This window comes from Lemur catta, chromosome 22 (assembly GCF_020740605.2).
Source record: "Lemur catta isolate mLemCat1 chromosome 22, mLemCat1.pri, whole genome shotgun sequence".
Classification (NCBI taxonomy): domain Eukaryota; kingdom Metazoa; phylum Chordata; class Mammalia; order Primates; family Lemuridae; genus Lemur; species Lemur catta.
This window is the reverse complement of record NC_059149.1, coordinates 23,266,564-23,285,588: the sequence shown is the minus strand read 5'-3', so window position 1 is coordinate 23,285,588 and position 19,025 is coordinate 23,266,564. Positions and strand designations below refer to the sequence as shown.

Genomic DNA, 19,025 nt, shown 5'->3' with positions numbered 1-19,025 from the left:
AGGCTGTTCCCTCCCCACACCTCCCTTTCTCAGCCAATAAACTAGTAATAATAGATTTGTCTAGCACTTAGGAATGGCTGAATGACACTTCTTTTACTTGGACAGCATCTTGCAAATGACAAGCTGGCTTTAGGCTAAATATGTCAGGATGATGCTCCAGCATGGGTTGCTGGAGTGAACTTTTTTTAAATTTCTATTTCACGAACTCGTTGGCATCATTGACCAGTCCCTCCCTCTATACAGCTTCCGGTTTTAACGCCACGCATGTGCTGCCTCGGGTCGAGGCTCATGCACCCGTATGTGTCCCACATCTTGACTGCACTGTCACAATGCTGACACCGTTCCCGGCACACACGGAGGGAGGGATCAGTTGGCTCCAAGTTTGTAAACCCTGATCCTCTTGCCAGAGGAGTTCGCGCATCTCAGACATGCGCAGTGTGACATCCCGCCCCAACCCTCGAGCACTCCAAACCCGTCCCCGCATCTAACAGGACACAAACCCCACCTTTACACAGATGCTGGGGGTAGGATCAGGAAGCAGGAGGGTGGCACAGGTTTGTCCCCATGTCTGCCTCCCACGCTCCCCTGGAAAGATTTCCAAGCAGTTGGACAGGCACAAGGAGTGACAGAAATAGCGTGAAAACTTATTCAGCCTTGACCTCTATCTAGAGACTCTTAGAAAAACAACCCTAGGTAGAAAAATAAATGAAATTTTTTTCTTAAGTAATGAGGAGCAATGTTCCCTACCACCTGGAAATAGAAGCCCTTTTTTTTTTTAAACCAAGGAGCTCAAAGTACCACAAGTGTGTTATCTGAGGGTACAGATCCCCCTTAAGACTGGGCTGAACAGTTCAGAAACTTGCCTGCAACCTATGTCCCCATCAGGCAATAAGAGAACAGCATATAGAATAGTGCATGTTGCAAATACCATGCCAGTCTGCAATCGCAGTGGCAGAGTCTCGGGCGACTGCTCTAGACCTGGAACAGACATCAGCCCCACCCCACCCCACCCCACCCCCCAAGCAGCATCCTGACAGTATGAAACAATGGCTGATTGAACACAGCCAGGATTCACAATTTTTCTTTTTTTCCCACCCAATTTAAAGGAAACAGTTCCTCCCTCATTGTTGGTTGGCTCGAGCGCCCTCGTGTGTCTCAACAGAGTAATGTCCTTTCAGGTCTCCCCAGGAGCTATTTTAAAGGACAGATTAGATGACACACAAATTCGCTTCAGAAGCCTCATCGGAGACTCTGAAGATTTGCAGGCTGCCCTTTAGGACTATGAATTTGTCTTCCCTGATACAAAGTGACATTGGAACTTATGCCTGAGAAAATTAGAAGCAGGTATTAACAGCAGCAGCGGCTCATTTCAACTTGCCTGTTCTGATTTCATCCTATGTCTTTTCTCTAAGGCCCACCCCCTCCCCCCTGCACCCAGAGGGGCAGGGGTCGAAAGCCTGCAGACTCCCCTCTACCACTGCAGTGGGCACACACAGCTACAGAATCCAGAGCTACTTCTCCAATAAGCAAGTCTCGGGAGATGTATCCATCACACACTCCATTCTTATCTTTGGGTCCTGGGCTCCTACTGTGGGATGGGAGGAAAGCAGTCCCTGCTCACAGGTAAAGAAAGCTCTGCGGCAGCCATGCCTGGCATGGGGCAGATGGGCACCCAGTACATGTTAATTGAATCCAACCCTGTAAAACTATTCCAACCCACTTGCTGTATTTTGTTTCCAGAAAACAGATATCCTTCCTCAAATACAACATTCATGCTTTAAAGAAGTAGCTTGGGAATTCATGGAGCAAAGGACAAGGCCAGATCTCTCTTCTGCATTTCCCACAACACCTGATCTAGTGCCAGTGCCAGTGGCACAATAACCCTCCACCAACCAGTGGGAGCAGGGGCAGTTTGCCCTCCTAATGTATTTTCTCTTTTTTTTTTCTTCAGCAGAAATTAAAGCAATCAAAGACATGTAAGAGACACAGATTCACTCCAGAATTTAGAACTATCCACACAAAACATCTGGTATCTTTATAGAAGAATGCAAAAAAAATGTTTTCCCCTCATCTTCCTCTTTTTCCTTCTCCTCCTCCCTCTGTCTTGAGGTTAGGAAGGCACGACTCAACAGTCCAATGGTCCAACAGGAAAAACACAGGCTTGCAATTCCCAAAGAAAAACGGTCCAACCTTGGTCACTATGTCAGAACAACCTTGGTGGTTCTTGCACACTGTTAACAAAATGGACGTTTACCAAGAAAACATGGTCTTGGGCTCCTCTCACTGAGAAGGCAACACACATTCACTGCTGAGCTTTAAGCTAGCCAAATCCAACAAAGCCCCAGAGTCTTGGCTTAAACTTCTCACTGAACTCATGCCAGCCTTGCACGGGCACAGCCAGAGCATCATCACCCAAGCCTTAGGTGTTGGCAGCTTCTCCCACCCACTTCTTAGCACTTCCCCTGCTCAGGGGCAATGGCGAAGTATACTGCCCTCCGCCGCCACCCACTGCACTTGGGGGCACCTCCCTAAAGCACAGTCAAGTCCTTTTGTTGGGCAGTTCTGCTACCTTAACAGAGCACCAGAAAGTACCTGCCTCACAGAGATACTGTACTAGGTTGTCCTTTCAACTAAAAAATCATAACCAAAAGATGGGGAAGGAGAAGTCCTGATGTATATTATCTCCATTTTCATTGAACTGAGAGAGAGGTCTTTTCCAAGACAATCCTTACGTTAATTGATAATTTCCATTTTATTTTAAATACCTCTCATTTATCCCCCCTTCCTTTCCTACTGCCACCATCACAATTCAGAACCTCCTCAATGCAAACTGATATCACTAGTCTTGTGACTTTTCTTGCTCCCAACTATAACCATGATGGAGACATCTTCCCCAAACAGTAATTTCAACCTATCATTTAACAATTCCTACTGAAGACCCCTTATGACTCCCCCTCTCTTGGCTTTGAGGATAAAATTCAGACCCTGAAATCTGATATTCAGACTCTTCCATAATCTCCCAGACTCCACTCCTCTCCCCAAGAAGTTACACAGGAACCAGACATCACCAGAGTTTCCAAGACTGCTCCCTATCATTGTTGTGTCAGAGTCCAAGACAACTGGACAACGATTGCGAACATTCAGATGTCCTCAAACCGTGACCTTCTGGGAAGAAACTTTACGTTGGGCATTTCCACAAAGACTTCAGCTATCGTATTTCTAGCTGACCACTATCGTATTTCTCCAAAGGACAGTCCATCTGCCGTTGTAAAACACTAGACACACCTAACAATGAACCTCCAGGCACATGACAGTGAGCAAAATACAGAAGAACAATAGTTCAACATCAAAAAACCACAAACACATCTTGATGTTTGAAGGACATCACGTTCTCGTGAGAGCATCAGAGAGTTGGAAAAAACAATGTGGTTGGTCAGAGGTAAATCACCCTACCAAGCCAGTAGACCAACTCCAGGGAAGTCCAACAAGAGAAACAAACAGCACTGCCTGTCACAAACGAAAAATAGCCAAGGAGGTAGGGAAGACTAAGGAACAGAAGTCATGACCCTTGGGATGAAGAGGCATCCGTCCTCTTCTTCCCTTTCTGGAAGAGAGCACTGAGTGACCATATTGCATTACTGTACCTCGACAACTCTTGCCTTAAGCAATTAACAACCACCTCGGAGCTTTCCACAATGAGTTTTATTAAAAGAGTAAGACTAATATTGTAGCTTTTTCCTAAGTTCTTCAAAAGCAGTAACAGCAATTTTCATCTCCCCCCACCCACTACTGACCTCTCCTTGAGGAGCCTTCCATGAAGCACACCCCACATCTCTAGCCGGTGCGGCCCAAGCCGTGTCTTACCACTGCAGGCCTTGACATCCTGAAGCTTTGCCAAACACGACCGAGGCTGGCCACCCCCCCAGCCCAGCTGCAAGCACCTTGAGGTCAAGAATCATGAATTTACCTTCTCCATCACCCTCACGCACCTGGCCCCTAGCACTCAAGCCCAGAAGGTACTCAAAAAATACTGATGCTGTCGGTTAACATAAATGTATTTAATAAAAATCTGAAAATTCTTTCTTTTAGGTATTTCCTGTACCCTTTATATTCCCTCTAATCATGATTTTCAAACAACCCTGTTTTGCAAGTTTTGGGCTATCATCACCCACCAGACCCACTATATGCCTACGCATATACAGTTGATTCTTGGTTTGGTTTGTACTTGATAGAGTTGGCACTCTAACTTTTGTTGAGGGTTCTAAGGATCCAGAGTGAAGCCACTGACTATTTCTTTGCAAGATCATCCTGCCCAAGTCTGTATGAATCACCAACGGCCCTTTCTCATTTACTTCCCCCCAAAATTTTTTAGAGGTTTTAGGTTTTATTGTTTAACCCCTTCACCTCACTCAGCCCTGTAAGGACTGCCTACCCCCTAAGACATCTTTCTCCTGGGGATCATCAGCCTCCTTCACAAGCTAGGGACAAGCCTTAGTGTTGCCTACAGCTCACTTGTAATAGGAGCTTCCATACTAGGCATCATTTGTGATTCCACCGTAATTTTCCCATTAAGTCTAGAGCTTATCAGTCTTCTCTCTCCTACACATTCTGGTCTTTCCCTACCCCCCAACTTCCCCCCCAACCCCCCAAGAAATGAACTGGTTTACCCAGCAGGTTTAGTCTTGCTTTGGCCAGCTTATTGTTTCAACGTGATTATGAAGTTGCTGGGCTTGAATACACAGTTTATTAATTTCCAGGCATTCACGATGTCTGCCCGTCGCGTGTGGTGTGTGTAGGTGTGCAGGAGTGTACCTATGGTAACTAACACTCCTGGAGTTTGCAATTCTGCTGACGAGTGAAAAGATGGAGCCAAGGTTAATTCATATTACTGAAGCAGCACATCATTTTAGAGATATAAGGAATGCCAGAGTCCAACTGTGGCATTTTACAGATTTGGGAAAACAGAGTAAGGTAAGAGGACTTGGCCAGGGTCGCAGGCTGAAAAATACAAACTGGAACCACAGCTTGGAGCTATTGTATCTCAGTCCACCCAAGGCTCATCTACTCACATAAATTCCCCCTCAAGGGCTCATATATGTGAGTGACAACTAAGGATGCTCATATACAACAAAAATGCATCATAGACCTGTGAACACATATGCAGAGAAGACGTGGAGATACTGCATTTGCAGCTTACAAAGAACAGAGAATGTGCTGTTAAAATTAGAGTAAGACTGCTGTAATAGGTTAAATTCTAATCCACAGAGATCACACCTCCCCACCCCGCCTGTGCTATCTATTTCCCCCAAGTGGCTCATGAGAAAAAGGCAGATTTCAAGAAGCACCTTGGAGAGATTTTCATAAGACATTTCTTTAGTTGGATCAATACAAAGTTACCCCTTCCGTGAGGATAGCTTTCTCACACATCACTGCACACACAGCCCCCCTACACACACACACACACACACACACACACACACACACACACACATTGGCAGCAGGTACTTTTAATTTGCTGGAAAATATTTCTAAGAAGTCAAAAAGCTTCAGCTGAATTGTGTGCCCTCCTATTGGTTAGCCAGACCGGTTGCAGGACCTGATTGGTCCCTGATCCTGAGGACCGATAAGAAGGGCTATAAAATCCCTGGGTGCAGCTCTTGGGCCCCCAGTTTGCAAAAGCCAGAGGTGCAAGAAGCAGCGACTGCAGCAGCAACAGCAGCGGCAGCGGCAGCAGTATCCTCCGCAGGAGCAGCAGCAACCAAAAAAAAAAAAAAAAAAAAAAAACCCTCATCAAATCCTCACCTAAGCTTTCTGTGTATCCAGATCCACATCTTCACTCAAGCCGGGAGAGGGAAAGAGGAAAGGGGGGGAGGAAAAAAAAAAAAAAAAGCCCAACAACTTAGCGGAAACTTCTCAGAGAATGCTCCAAAACTCAGCAGTGCTTCTGGTGTTGGTGATCAGTGTTTCTGCAACCCATGAGGCGGAGCAGAATGACTCTGTGAGCCCCAGGAAATCCCGGGTGGCAGCTCAGAACTCAGGTAAGCGGCAAACCCAGGACCGGTTTTCTCCCCCAAAGAGCTGTCCTCATTTGCCTCTCGCTTTTGCAACTGTGTCTGTGACGGCTGATCTTGATAATAAATGTGCTTCATGCCTGATGGCAGTAAACTGCCAGTGTAATCCAATAGCCTTAGGAAGTGGAGCTCCTTTGTTTAATAAATTGCATGCAACTAACGAAGAAGCTGGACGCTCTGCTGAGGGTATTTCATTGCATAAGCCTAGCCTGATTGCCTGAAATCTGGCACGTACCCTTTTGGGGGAGAGGGGGGCGGGGGAAAGGCTTGAATGTTGGCATGCCTCGAAGCGCTCTCTTACACTTTCCAGCAGCCGATCTAAGGTGAGACATGGCTTGTCTGATGCTGTTCCTCTTCCTTCCCTCTTGAGACCCCAGTAACTTGACTTCCCTCCCTCTTCAGACCCATTTTCGGAACCCTAAGCCCTCAAAAGTCTGACAAATCGGGGCGGATTCAGAGAAAACCCTACACACACAGCCCACCCCCAACACTGCTGCCTCTCCCCCCACCCCCGGCTCTCTCAGGCTCCATTCAGTCGTCCATGCAGCTCTGGGGCCAATAAGCCCCTTGAAAAAGAAATATTTGTGCAATGTAGCAGCTGTTTCTCCAAGGGCAAGGTCTCACTGTCGTCCTGACTCTTGGAGCAGTTAATTGTGCATGATCTTGGCCTCTGAAGGAGAAGAGTCATTAGGAAGCCCGCATTGACACATCTGCCTCTTGACTTCTCAGGCTTCACTTGCTCCCCCTTCCATTACTGCCCTTCTCTCCTCCAACTGTCAGCAAAGATGGGATCGCAGGTGTCAGAATGGTGCAGACATGCTCCCCTTGGAAGAGCACAGGTCCCTGCTGAGAGGAGGGCTTTTGCTTCACTTCCTTTTGTACTTAGTTGCTATAGAGATGCAGTGATTCACAAATCGAGCTTGCCTAAAACAATAGCAGCCCTAATGCATATTAAAACTGCTTAAAGCAAAGTTATAATTTGAACCCGTGGAAATATATAATTAGGGAAATGACTTGTAACATCCCAGAGGCTGCGGGTGGTGGGAGGGGGTGGGGAAGCCTAACTGAACCATGCTTTTGATCTCAGAGGAGAATCCTGTGGCACGAAGGCTGCAGATCATTTCTTGCTGAGCTGCCTGCCAGAACATCCCCCCCCTTCTGTGGGAGAGAAATTACTTTTATGGGAGATCTTATCCAGAACAGAGAAAGCCTCATGCAAGTTCTTTGCGGTTTTCTTCCAGTCTTGCACAAGGGATGACTTGGCCTTGTTATTCCACACCTGAGTTTTTTTGTTTGTTTTTTAAGAAAGGCTTTTAATATGAAGGATTAAACATACCTGTAAGCACTGTCCTATAGTGGGGGGTTGGGTGAAACATGAATGGATCAGATTCCTTTCTGCCAGTATGATGCTAAGTTAAAAGCCCCAAATCAGAAGAGTCTCCAAGTGGACTCCTGGCACATTCTTCTCTGCCATTTAGACTGAAAGCCCATGCTCTTTACACTCCGGAGTGCAGTTTTAAGGGAGCTAGATGGATTCCTTGCCCTCTCACCTCCTAAGCTTGACCACTGGGGGCCACGGCCTTCTGCCTTTCCATGCTTGGAAGAGCCAAGCAGTGACCTTTGGTGCTACAGAGCTGCTTGAAAGCACTGTGCGTTTCACAGACTCCAACCTCACTTTTGTATGTAATGGTGAAACCACAGAGAGAACGGATCAGAGGGAGAACCCCTTCCCCCTCTTTCTGTCATATTCTCTGGCTCCTATAAGCTAAAAGGCCTCCTGGTCTATCCCTTCTCTCTCATTTGAATGGGTCCATGTATTGCCCCTCATGACAGACTCCCAGGGTAAGTTCTTCTGATCCCTCGGTGTCCTTGAAATTGGCCTCTACACCCACTTGATCCCACCCAGCTGCCTGCAGGTCAATCCTGTGTGACCTGGATTGGATGAATTTGTCTCTTCCAGCTGAAGTGGTTCGCTGCCTCAACAGTGCTCTGCAGGTCGGCTGTGGGGCTTTCGCATGCCTGGAAAACTCCACCTGCGACACAGATGGGATGTACGACATCTGTAAATCCTTCTTGTACAGCGCTGCTAAATTTGACACTCAGGTAATAAGAACTTGACCCCTGCTCACACTGGCTGCGTCAGACCATTGTTCTTGGGAACTAGTCCTGTAGGGAACCAACCCTGCTTTCTCAGCCTCCCCACTAGTAAATTCCCATCTCAACATGTGTGTACACACACACACGTGGCCAGGAAATAGGTTCTAAGACTCTCCCCACCCAAGTAATGCATCATCATAAGGAGCTGACGGAGGCTCTCTTATATGGGGAGGAGGTAAAGATCCGAAAAGCTTTTCTTCCAGAGGAAATTAAAATGTGCTTCTAACAAAGAAGTTCTTTCTGTATGACCTAGCCTACCAGCTTGTGATTTGAATTCTCGAAGTCCCAATCCCAAGAACATAAAACCAGATTATGGCTATGTTCAAGCTGCAGGGTGGTTGATTATGGTTCATCTCCTTTTCCCCCCCTCTAATCTCATTTCCTTTCCCTGAGCTCAATTCTCCAGGGAGTCTAAGGGAGGAGGGGCATTCTTTTTAATCCTTGGCCATGGCATGCAAGCTTCTCATTGCAAGGATATGCAGATGGCCATGATACGGTGCCAAGGCGAGCCCCCTTAAATTCCCCATGTTGTACGCCCTGCCCTCTTTTGTCAGGTCGAGCTAAAGCCTTACCCTCCTTATCCTCCCCCTCTTTGGCAGGGAAAAGCATTTGTCAAAGAGAGCTTAAAGTGCATCGCCAATGGGGTCACCTCCAAGGTGTTCCTCGCCATTCGGAGGTGCTCCACTTTCCAGAGGATGATTGCTGAGGTGCAGGAAGAGTGCTACAGCAAGCTGAACGTGTGCAGCATCGCCAAGCGGAACCCCGAAGCCATCACGGAGGTCGTCCAGCTGCCCAATCACTTCTCCAACAGGTATGAACTGAGTCTACTTTTCCGTCATCAGCAGCACAGGGGGAGGGGAGATTGGCTGGCAGAGCCAGACTGGGAGGGAGGTTTAAATTGCCACAGTCACGCTCTTAATTTTAGCTTGCAGTCTCTTCCCAGCTTTTGCAGGAAAAATATGTTTGTGATTGGTTGTGACAGTTTAAGCAGCTTGGGTTTTTTTTTCCCCCACTGTTATAGGAAAAGTCTTTCCAATGCAGCTCATAGAAAGCTTCATCTCTGCATAGCAACCCCGGGTGCATTTTCATTGTCCGTTTCTTGCCATAAAACCTGAAGGGAATGGTGAAGTTTCTGGAAAGAAGCTTTTGAGACATCTGATTTGGCTGATACCATGACTGTGCAGCAGTACAATTGGCTGTGATCAAAACTCTGGTCAAATGTCATAATGCAGACATTTTAAATTTGCACTTATTTCAAACCAGTCCCAAGCCCAGTCAGAGATGTCACTGAGTAGCCAAAAACAAGCCATCTCACTTCTCTGGGGCTCAGATTTTCTTTGTGAAGAGGGAAATGGCTGGACTGGAGTATTCACAATGTTCCCTTCCAGGCCTTACATTAGCCCATTCCACTAGTGCAAGATTTCCTATAATGGTCTTCTAGTGGCCGCACATGTCTCATCTTAGTATTCCAACATGACCCAAAGCCACTGAGCTAGTACAACAATATCTGAGCATCATGCATTCTGTCCCCTGGGGCTCACTGCCTTCCCTCAGCCAGGAGTAAACTACTAAACCATGAGAGGGCGGCATCATCATTCCACATGCATGGCCTGGAAAGGTTCCCAGCAAGGATGGAGCTGGCATAGCAGGGGCAGTGCAGGTCAGTCCAGTTTAGTCTACTGTGACGCCCCTCACCTTAGAACTGGACTCCCAGTCCTGATATTCTACTATGCTTTGACTCTCCTGCCAAACCTGCACACATGCTCAGTAGTCAGTCCTATGCATGTTACCCCGACCACCTGAGAGTTAGCACAGACTTAACCGGATTAGTTTCCTAGCCAGGTACCATCAACCCTTTTTCCAACAGTGGCAAGTCTTTCTGGGGCTTACGTGCGACTGAGTCATGTACGTACATGCAACAAAAAAGGAGCTCCTCCTTAGGGAAAGGTCAAGGTCCCTAAGAGACAATTTGTAAAATTTGCTTCAATCTTAACTACAGGTTGAGTGCCCTCCAGAACCACAAGTCGATTTACAAAAATCATTTCCCTGGTCCTTAGAAGTAGCATTATGATGGGGGGGGGCTCTCATTTTCTCAGAACAAGACAATCAAATCCCACCATTTCTCTCAAGTGGCCTCTTTGTATCAACCTCGGTTTTAAAATTCTCCTAAGAATATCCCTGTTGCATAGAGGGGGTGGGGACAGAGAGGGGACACCTGACGAATTGCTGGAGACTCCCTTCACCATGAGAAAAAGATGAATTCTTAGACAGGGGCCGAGGACCGAGTATGGGTTTGTGTGGTAGTTGGAGGTGAGGGAGAGGGCGTGTTAGCAAAGCTACAGTTACAGGCTTAGATCCTTCCAGGATCCTGTGACAAATCATGATAATATGGCATTGTCACCAATTTTGAGTCAAAACTCATCTCCCTATCTCGACTGAAGTAGCATCTTCCATTATGAAGGAAGAGGTCTTACAGAAAGACTGAAACAGATACTAGACTGGAGATCCCAACTTATCTCAGGTGAGACTAAGGAATTTCTTATCAGGGCATTATTCTTTTTAATAGGTGCTTTATTTTCAACACCTTAAGATGGACTTTCTTAAGTGACCATTTTCTAATCGTCCTCTTTCATCTCAAGGGACTCATTAGGAAAGGTCAGTGGGGGAGGGGGGGAAATGGCCAGCTCTTGAAGACCAGAATCTTCCATGCAACCTTTCTCCAAGAATTTCACTTCGACGGGCCAATATGATTCCTGTTCAGGACTGTAGAGATTTCCGGTTCCACGCTGGGCTTGCTTTGCTCTATTGAAGCTCCTCACCCTCCTGAAACATCCTGCTTTCCCAGCCTCTGCCCCACCATGGACACACGCGAGGCTGGTGCCAATTGGCACAGAATCGCAAAAGGAAGTAGTTACAGGTTCATTCCACCTTCCTGTGACTTATCTAGCGTGAGATTTGGGGCTGCGAGAATCTAAAAGCCTGTGACTGGACCAGGAGCCAGAACGACAGGGTTTTCTATGATAGAAATGCACCTGGAAGAAAAAGGTAGCTGGATAGTCTCCCCGAACCCCCACCCCGCCTGAATTTGCAAACTATGTTTTTGACCACAAAGGAAGCAGGCAAAATTGATCAGGCAGGGCAATGCAAGGCTCGAGAGCCAATTAGACCAATCCAGTTCCACAGTAGGAAAACTGACAAAGCTTCCAACTCTCTAGGGCATGGATAGGGAACAGGAAACAGAAGAATAATATTGATCAAGGGAAACAAAGGACTATTTATAAACCCTCACACAGAATGTTTCTAGGCAGTATGTGTGTATTTGGGTAAGCATGGCTGAAACAGTAGCTATGGAGAATATCTGATCTTATTCTTTACCAAGAAAAAAAAAAAAAAGTCAGGGCTGGAATTTTAGAAGTGTGAAAAAAAAGAAACATACTTAAAAAGGCCCTTCCAGGCTGGGTGATCAGAACTCTCAGCCCACTGAGTCTTTGCAACACATCCCTTCCTACCTCCATAAAGATATAGAAAGGCATGTTCTTAAGTAATTCTAACTCCTTCTGCAAAGAAGGGGCTGTATGCAGAGCTGCACTGTTTTTTGTTAAATTGAGAAGGAAGATAGATATTGAATTCCTGGGAACATAGGATGTCATAGCTGGAGATGACTGAAGAGGTTATCTAGATGAACTGCCTCATTTAACTGATTAAAGAACAGAGGCTCAGAGAGGAGTGACCTGGTGAAGGTCACACAGCTTGTGAATAACTGAGATGGGCCTAGAACTCACATGGCCTGGAGCCAAGCTATTTGATTTCTACTTCAAAAATGGCAGCCAGCAAAACCTGCGGGAAACATCCCTAATCTGAAAATAGAATACCAGGCACAATTGAATGTATGTGCACCATGATTAAATTTCTGTATATTGTCTCCTAAAAGAAAGGGCATATCTCACCACTAGCTATAGTGACAATAAGACTTGGGACAAGAACGTACTCAATAAATGTGGCAATGGCTAAGCCAACTTCTGCTCATGGAGACAACCTCTTAGTCTACTGCAGCACTTTAGTCACTTATAGGAAAGATCTATCTCATTGACCAGCACAATCCCACAGGTAAATGCCAAATCCCAGGCCCTTAATGGAAAGGCACAGGGTTCACTTATTGCTTATATTGAAACTGTTGAAATCAAGGCAGCCTGACATTTTCCAGCCTTTGAGAAACTACTAATGGAACCTTGAACCTTTTTACGTTCTAAGGAGCCCCCTTAGCGCCTGCTCTTGTTAACAAAGTTCCGTGCGGGGACAAGTAAGGGTAGACTGGTGGGGGGATGTCTTTAAGAGCAGTCAGGCTGGCAAGGGTCATCAAGAAATATCAAGATCAGGTATCATACCCAGGCCAGCAGAGAAAGTGACAGCAAAGGGAAGAGTCCTCAGAAAAAGAGAAGTGGGACCCTTAGTTTCCTTAAGGGTATCAGACTCCTTCATCCAGACAAGAGCTGTCAAAGTCCTTCTAAGAACGAACTTTAAATTCTTTGTATTTCTAAGGAAAGATATTTTCCCAGCCCATTTTGGGGGCTCATCTGGCATGAATAGCTCTTTCTAGAAGTGGAAGGGTTAATTTCTAAGTCATAAAGTCCTTAATTGGAGGAGTAGAGGGTCAGAAACCTCATCCTGTAGGATCTAATCACCCTCTGAAATAGACACAGCAAGCCGGGGTTTGGTGGGGAGGCCCTAGCAGAGCCCATGAGTTACGAGATGCCTGGAGATCTATTATATGTGGGTACGTAGATGCATGAAACTGTTGGTACAAAGTTATCTGTTCTTTATTTTTCCAAAACGGGTTTCCTCCCCATTTCCCCATCCAAGTGAGATCTACTTTGATGCATGTACTTTTTAGTCCCCAAGGATTAGAAGGTGCTCCTCTGTGCCAGAGAGTCCCGATTTTAACCACAACTGGCTCCAATTCCCCCTGGAGGGAGGGAAGGGTATCGCCAGGCCTGTGTCAGTGACCCCGACACTGCACTTGTCTTTCAGCCCCCGACTTCATTCTGCTCACCCACAGAAGGGTGACCGCCCTGCCTCATTACCCACGGTCCACCCGATTTATCGTCCATCCTTGAAAGGACCTCTCCTGGGGGTTAAGTTATTCTGGAAAGATGTTTGATCCTGGGCTCTGTGTGGCGAGTTAAAAATAAACAGGTTTCTTTTCATAGAAGATCCTGTGGCCCCAGAGATCCTCGGGCTCCTCTGGGGAAAGCGTCTCCCCCCCCATAAATACTGCAGGTCACTGTCATTGGGAGAGTTTCTTATTAAGCACAGAGCTGATGGGTTTTGATAACTGCCACCTCCAAATGGGGCAAACGCATCCCAGCCTGAATTGGAAGATACCTGAACTGTCTTCCCACAGAACAGGACAAGTGATTTCTACGTTATGAACATTAGACAGTTTAATCCTTTCTGAGCCGTAAGGCTTAACGGCATTGATTGGGATGCCCAAAGAATTTGCTCCAAACAGGAAGGAAATTTATTCCGAACAAGAATTTTTTTGTGAAATTTACCAGACCTACAGATAATGTTTCTTTTGGGAATCATGACTTATTGAAGAGAATGGGATTTTTAAGATTCCCTTTCTTTAATGGCCACAAAAATAAATCCACAAAGGTACAGTGAGCGGGCGATAAGAGCCCGGTGACACTGGGCCAGAGCCGACACCAAGGTTAAGGATACAAATCCCACCTCTGGTAAGTTACAGTTAGGGCAACAAAACCATCATGAAACCACCGAATTCTGGCCTGTGTGATGGTAACCAAATACATGAGACGTCCAAAATGTGAAAAGGCCAGCAAAACCTACAACAGTGAGAGAGGCTTTGTGGAATTGCAGGCACATAAACCCTTAGGGACCACCTGTCTTTCCATTTAAGTATCCTCGTTGCCTGGCATTTGGCCTTCTGACTACCGTATTTCTTTGGAGGAAAACCAGAGACGAGAGGCAGTCAATGGCCTTTATCAAGGCCCAGACAATAAGGGAGTTAGGTTTTGTAGAAAAATGCACGAGACACAAAAGAGAGGGAACTTAGATGGAAGTTTTGTCAGAGAATGCACATGTAACTGTGCACACACCACCAACAAAAGGGAAAATTGCAAAAAAAAAAAAAATAAGAATAACAGTCTATGTATATGCAGTGACCATTGATATCCATGTTGAGTGTTGGGCTCAACCCATTAGCAGTCACTTCAGCTCTTCCACCTGCGTTTCCTCTCTATGAAGTGCTAGTTGAATTGGTCACTAAAGGGTTTCTGTGGTCCCTGCTAGCTCTACGATTGTATGTTTCTAAAGACTTTAGTCACTGCAGTCAGCCTACTTCTCCAGAGTGTGATCTCAATCTCTTGAATTCTAAACATAAAGATGGACCTGTCTTGCGTGGTGTAGCAAACCCAGGGCACAGATGCACTCAAGCTAAGGGAACACTGCATAGGGCTGAGAAAGCAAGAGCCACCTTCAGCTGATGAGCTAGTTATGTTTGCACGGTCCAACCTGGCTCTCAATTAATGACCGTCACATGCACTCTCTTTCCCGATGCAGATACTATAACAGACTGGTCCGAAGCCTACTGGAATGTGACGAAGACACAGTCAGCACAATCAGAGACAGCCTGATGGAGAAGATCGGGCCCAACATGGCCAGCCTCTTCCACATCCTGCAGACGGACCACTGTGCCCAGACACACGCGCGTGCCGACTTCAACAGGAGGCGCACCAGTGAGCCGCAGAAGCTGAAAGTCCTCCTCAGGAACCTCCGAGGTGAGGGGGACTCTCCCTCCCACAGCAAACGCACGTCCCAGGAGAGTGCATAACCAGGGAGAGGTATACTCACCACACCTCACCAAACTAGTCTCATTTTAGCGGTGTGGACACACACCAACGTTGAGTTGTACTGTGCCTGGTTTGATTTTTTTTTTTTTAAAGTAGTTCCTATTTTCTATCCCCCCCCCTTAAAGAAAATTGCATGAAACTAGGGTTCTGTAATCAATATCCCAAACATTCTGCAATGGCAGCATTTCCCACCAACAGAATACATGTGATCATTCTGCCTCTCCTCCGGAGAAAGCACCCCACCGCCCCCCCTTCTATCACCTTCCTCTGCCATGTCTTTTCCCAGCTCCCCTCAAATGACCCTCAAAACACAAAACATTCACATAACTGCCCAGTCACTGTAATTTGAAGATGTGGAGCCCTTTTAGAATGGTTGCCCCAATAGCGATAGCCGATGAGAAACTTTATTTAAATGCATGTCTTAAATGCTCATAAAGATGTTAAGTGGAATTCGTGTTATGAATCTGTGCTGGCCATGGACGAATATGAATGTCATGTTTGAATTCTTGATCTCTAATGAGCTAGTGTCTTAAGGTCTTGATCCTCCAATATCTAATTTCCTTTCTGATACATTTACCAAATTGCTCGAGCCTGGCTCTCCAGACTCTGAGCTTGCATCTTCTTGCATCTAATGAAAAAACAAAAAGCTAACATCTTTACGTACTGTAACTGCTCAGAGCTTTAAAAGTATCTTTAACAATTGTCTTAAAACCAGAGAATCTTAAGGTCTAACTGTGGAATATAAATAGCTGAAAACTAATGTACTGTACATAAATTCCAGAGGACTCTGCTTAAACAAAGCAGTATATAATAACTTTATTGCATATAGATTTAGTTTTGTAACTTAGCTTTATTTTTCTTTTCCTGGGAATGGAATAACTATCTCACTTCCAGATATCCACATAAATGCTCCTTGTGGCCTTTTTTTATAACTAAGGGGGTAGAAGTAGTTTTAACTCAACATCAAAACTTAAGATGGGCCTGTATTAGATAGGAAAACCAACAGGTTTATCTGAAGGACCCCAGGCAAGATGTTAATCTCCCAGCCCACCTCAACCCAGAGGCTACTCTTGACTTAGACCCATCCTGAAAGAGCTGTCATGTCCAACTGGGAATTACTGGAACCAAAAAGAGCATCCCTTTGGGTTTGGACCACTCACAGCATTGAAGAGGCTGACTATAACCTTGAGAAGTGGCAGTTCTCAACTTGCCACCTCTCATCGATGCCTAGTACTCTGGCAGATGATGACAGGGTGAGAGACTTTCCATTCAATCAATCAGGAACGAGTCAACCAGCCTTTGGGTCTTGAGTCCGGGGGACTTAGGGCTGAGGGAATATGAATAACCCTGGGCTGTCCAGCCTTAATAGACTCCTCTTACATTTTTGTCCTGTAGCACGCTGCCTGCCAAAGTAGTCCTGGCAGCTGGACCACCTCTGTAGGATCATTTAAAAAAAGAAAAAAGAAAAAAAAAAAAGTAAAGAAAGAGGGGGAAGAGCTGGTGGTTCGATCATTTCTGCCGTGATGTTTACAAGATGGCAACCACCAAAGCCAAATGATTAACCTATCTATGAACAACAGTAGTTTCTCAGGGTCACTGTCCTTGAACCCAACAGTCCCCTATGATCGTCACTGCCCACCAAAGGTCCATGTTAAGAGAAGAAGAGGGAGGAGGGGTGGGACTGCAGGGGCCACTCCAAACTCGCTTAGGTAGAAACTATTGGTGCTTGACTCTCACTAGGCTAAAAACTCAAGACTTGCCCTGAACAAGCGATAGGAATCCTGGTGGGAGGAGGGAGGGCACATTCTCCAGGAAAGTGAAAAGCAATACAACTTTACCATAAAGCCTTTAAAACCAGTAACGTGCTGCTCAAGGACCAAGAGCTGTCGCAGCAGACCCCGCAGCAGCAGCAGCACACAACGTGGCTGCCCTTGTTCCCACACAGCCTCCAAGCATGCTGACATCAGATCGTTAAGGGCATTTTTATACCCGAACTGTCCCATCCCCAGGTCCCCAAACATATGGACACTGCCTTAGCCTCTTGGAAATCAGGTAGACCATATTTCTAAGTTAGACTCTCCCCCTCCCTCCCACCCTCCCAGGCAAGGCTGACTTCTCTGAACCAGAAAAGCTATTAAAGTTTGTGTGTTGTGTCCATTTCGCAAACCCACCAAGCCAGGACCCCACCCCACCCCCAAATGCATTGAGTAGTTCATGAGTATTCCTAGCAAACTCTTTTCTTTCCATCCAGTAGATTTTCTTTCGCTGTGATCTCTTACAAACCGTGGTACCCGCCTTTTCTCCCCACGATGGTATTTATATATGTATCTACAATACATGTATCTGCAACATACAGAAAAGCAGTTCTCACAGTGTTGCTAGTTTTTTGCTTCTGTCCCCTGCCCTCCTCCCTCCCTCCCCCACTCCCCCATTAAACTTCCAAAGCTTCATCTCGTGTTTGCTGCAGAGTGATTCGGGGGCTGATCTAGACCACAGTTTGCATGATTCTTTCTCTCTTGTGATTTGGTTGCACTTTAGACATTTTTGTGCCATTATATTTGCATTATGTATTTATAATTTAAATGATATTTAGGTTTTTGGCTGAGTACTGGAATAAACAGTGAGCATATCTGGTATATGTCATTATTTATTGTTAAATTACATTTTTAAGCTCCATGTGCATATAAAGGGTATGAAACATATCATGGTAATGACAGATGCAAGTTATTTTATTTGCTTATTTTTATAATTAAAGATGCCATAGCATAATATGAAGCCTTTGGTGAATTCCTTCTAAGATAAAAAAATAATAAAGTGTTACGTTTTATTGGTTTCCCCCCATGTCTTTCATTGTTATTCTTTAAATAACTTCTTGAATGGGAATTTCTGAATATAGCCCACTGGCTGGTTAGTTTCTCTACAGTCACTAATCGTTGGTATGTATGTGAATATGGTTTAAAATCACATTTTCCCCGTTTCTTTAAAACCATTCAGTGGCTCCCATTAAATCCCAAAGCTTTCTGGCTGCAGGCTGTTCAGATCTCCCTAGACTGAACTTTCCCCCTGCACAGCGACCTCTGTACCCCAGCCACACAGGCAGCCCTGGAAAGGACTGTGTTTTCTCCCTTCCAGATCTTTATCAATGCTCCCTTCTCACTTTTTGGAAGGTCTTTTCCTCCACCTTTTGCCTACACTGGAAGCACCTGGGGGCAGGGAGCGTGCTTGGTCACCCGTTACGTCCCAGCACTAAAATAGCACCCTCGATACTTTAAATGAATGACAGAGTCGGAAGAGAGGAGAAAGACAACTGAATCAGCATGACAAGAGAGGCAGACAGCTCTGCAGTTATGACAATTTCTGGAATTTGAATTCTGGCTCTGTTGCTTATTAACTGCATGGTATCAGATGAGTTTACTTAATCTCAAAATACATCAGTTTCTTCCTCTGTCAGATGGGGATAGTGAGGGGGATCTCACAGAGCTGTTATAAGGTGATAAAGTGCACCCCAATACACAGTTGTGCTCAATAGGGTCAGCTGCTGTCATCACAAATAGAAGGGATGAGAGCACAACCCCCGCCCATCTCAGAAAATGGTAAAAGGATTCTCAACAGAATGACAGTCAGCTGGGTCTTGAAGGAAGGTTTGAGTTTCAGGCACAGAAAAAGGGGAACTTCTGTGGTATGATTCCCCCTCTCCCAAGAGAGACCTTAATGTAACTTTTTTAATTAGTGGATTTTCCCATTTTTAAAAGTCAAAGGGAGGCATTTTCCTCAATTTCATTCCTTTCTAGCTCTAAATTGCATTCAGATATGCGATCTAAGTTCAGATATGCACAGAACAGCTAACAAATAGAAAAATTGTTAAAGGCCAAAAATATATTGCCTTTGCTTCGCTCTGACCTGGCCAAGGGAAAAAAAGTACATTTTA

The 19,025-nt window shown here is 45.6% G+C and overlaps 1 protein-coding gene across 1 annotated transcript; it reads left to right on the top strand.

Annotated features, from left to right (window-relative positions):
- The first annotated feature begins 5,661 nt into the window (after window positions 1-5,661).
- Window positions 5,662-17,932, top strand: STC1 (stanniocalcin 1). The gene is made up of 4 exons (XM_045535266.1): window positions 5,662-6,038; window positions 8,032-8,174; window positions 8,828-9,039; window positions 14,808-17,932. Exons 1-4 carry the CDS (start codon window positions 5,921-5,923, stop codon window positions 15,076-15,078), a joined length of 744 nt encoding a protein of 247 aa, XP_045391222.1. The 5' UTR covers window positions 5,662-5,920; the 3' UTR covers window positions 15,079-17,932.
- The last annotated feature ends 1,093 nt before the right edge of the window (window positions 17,933-19,025 follow it).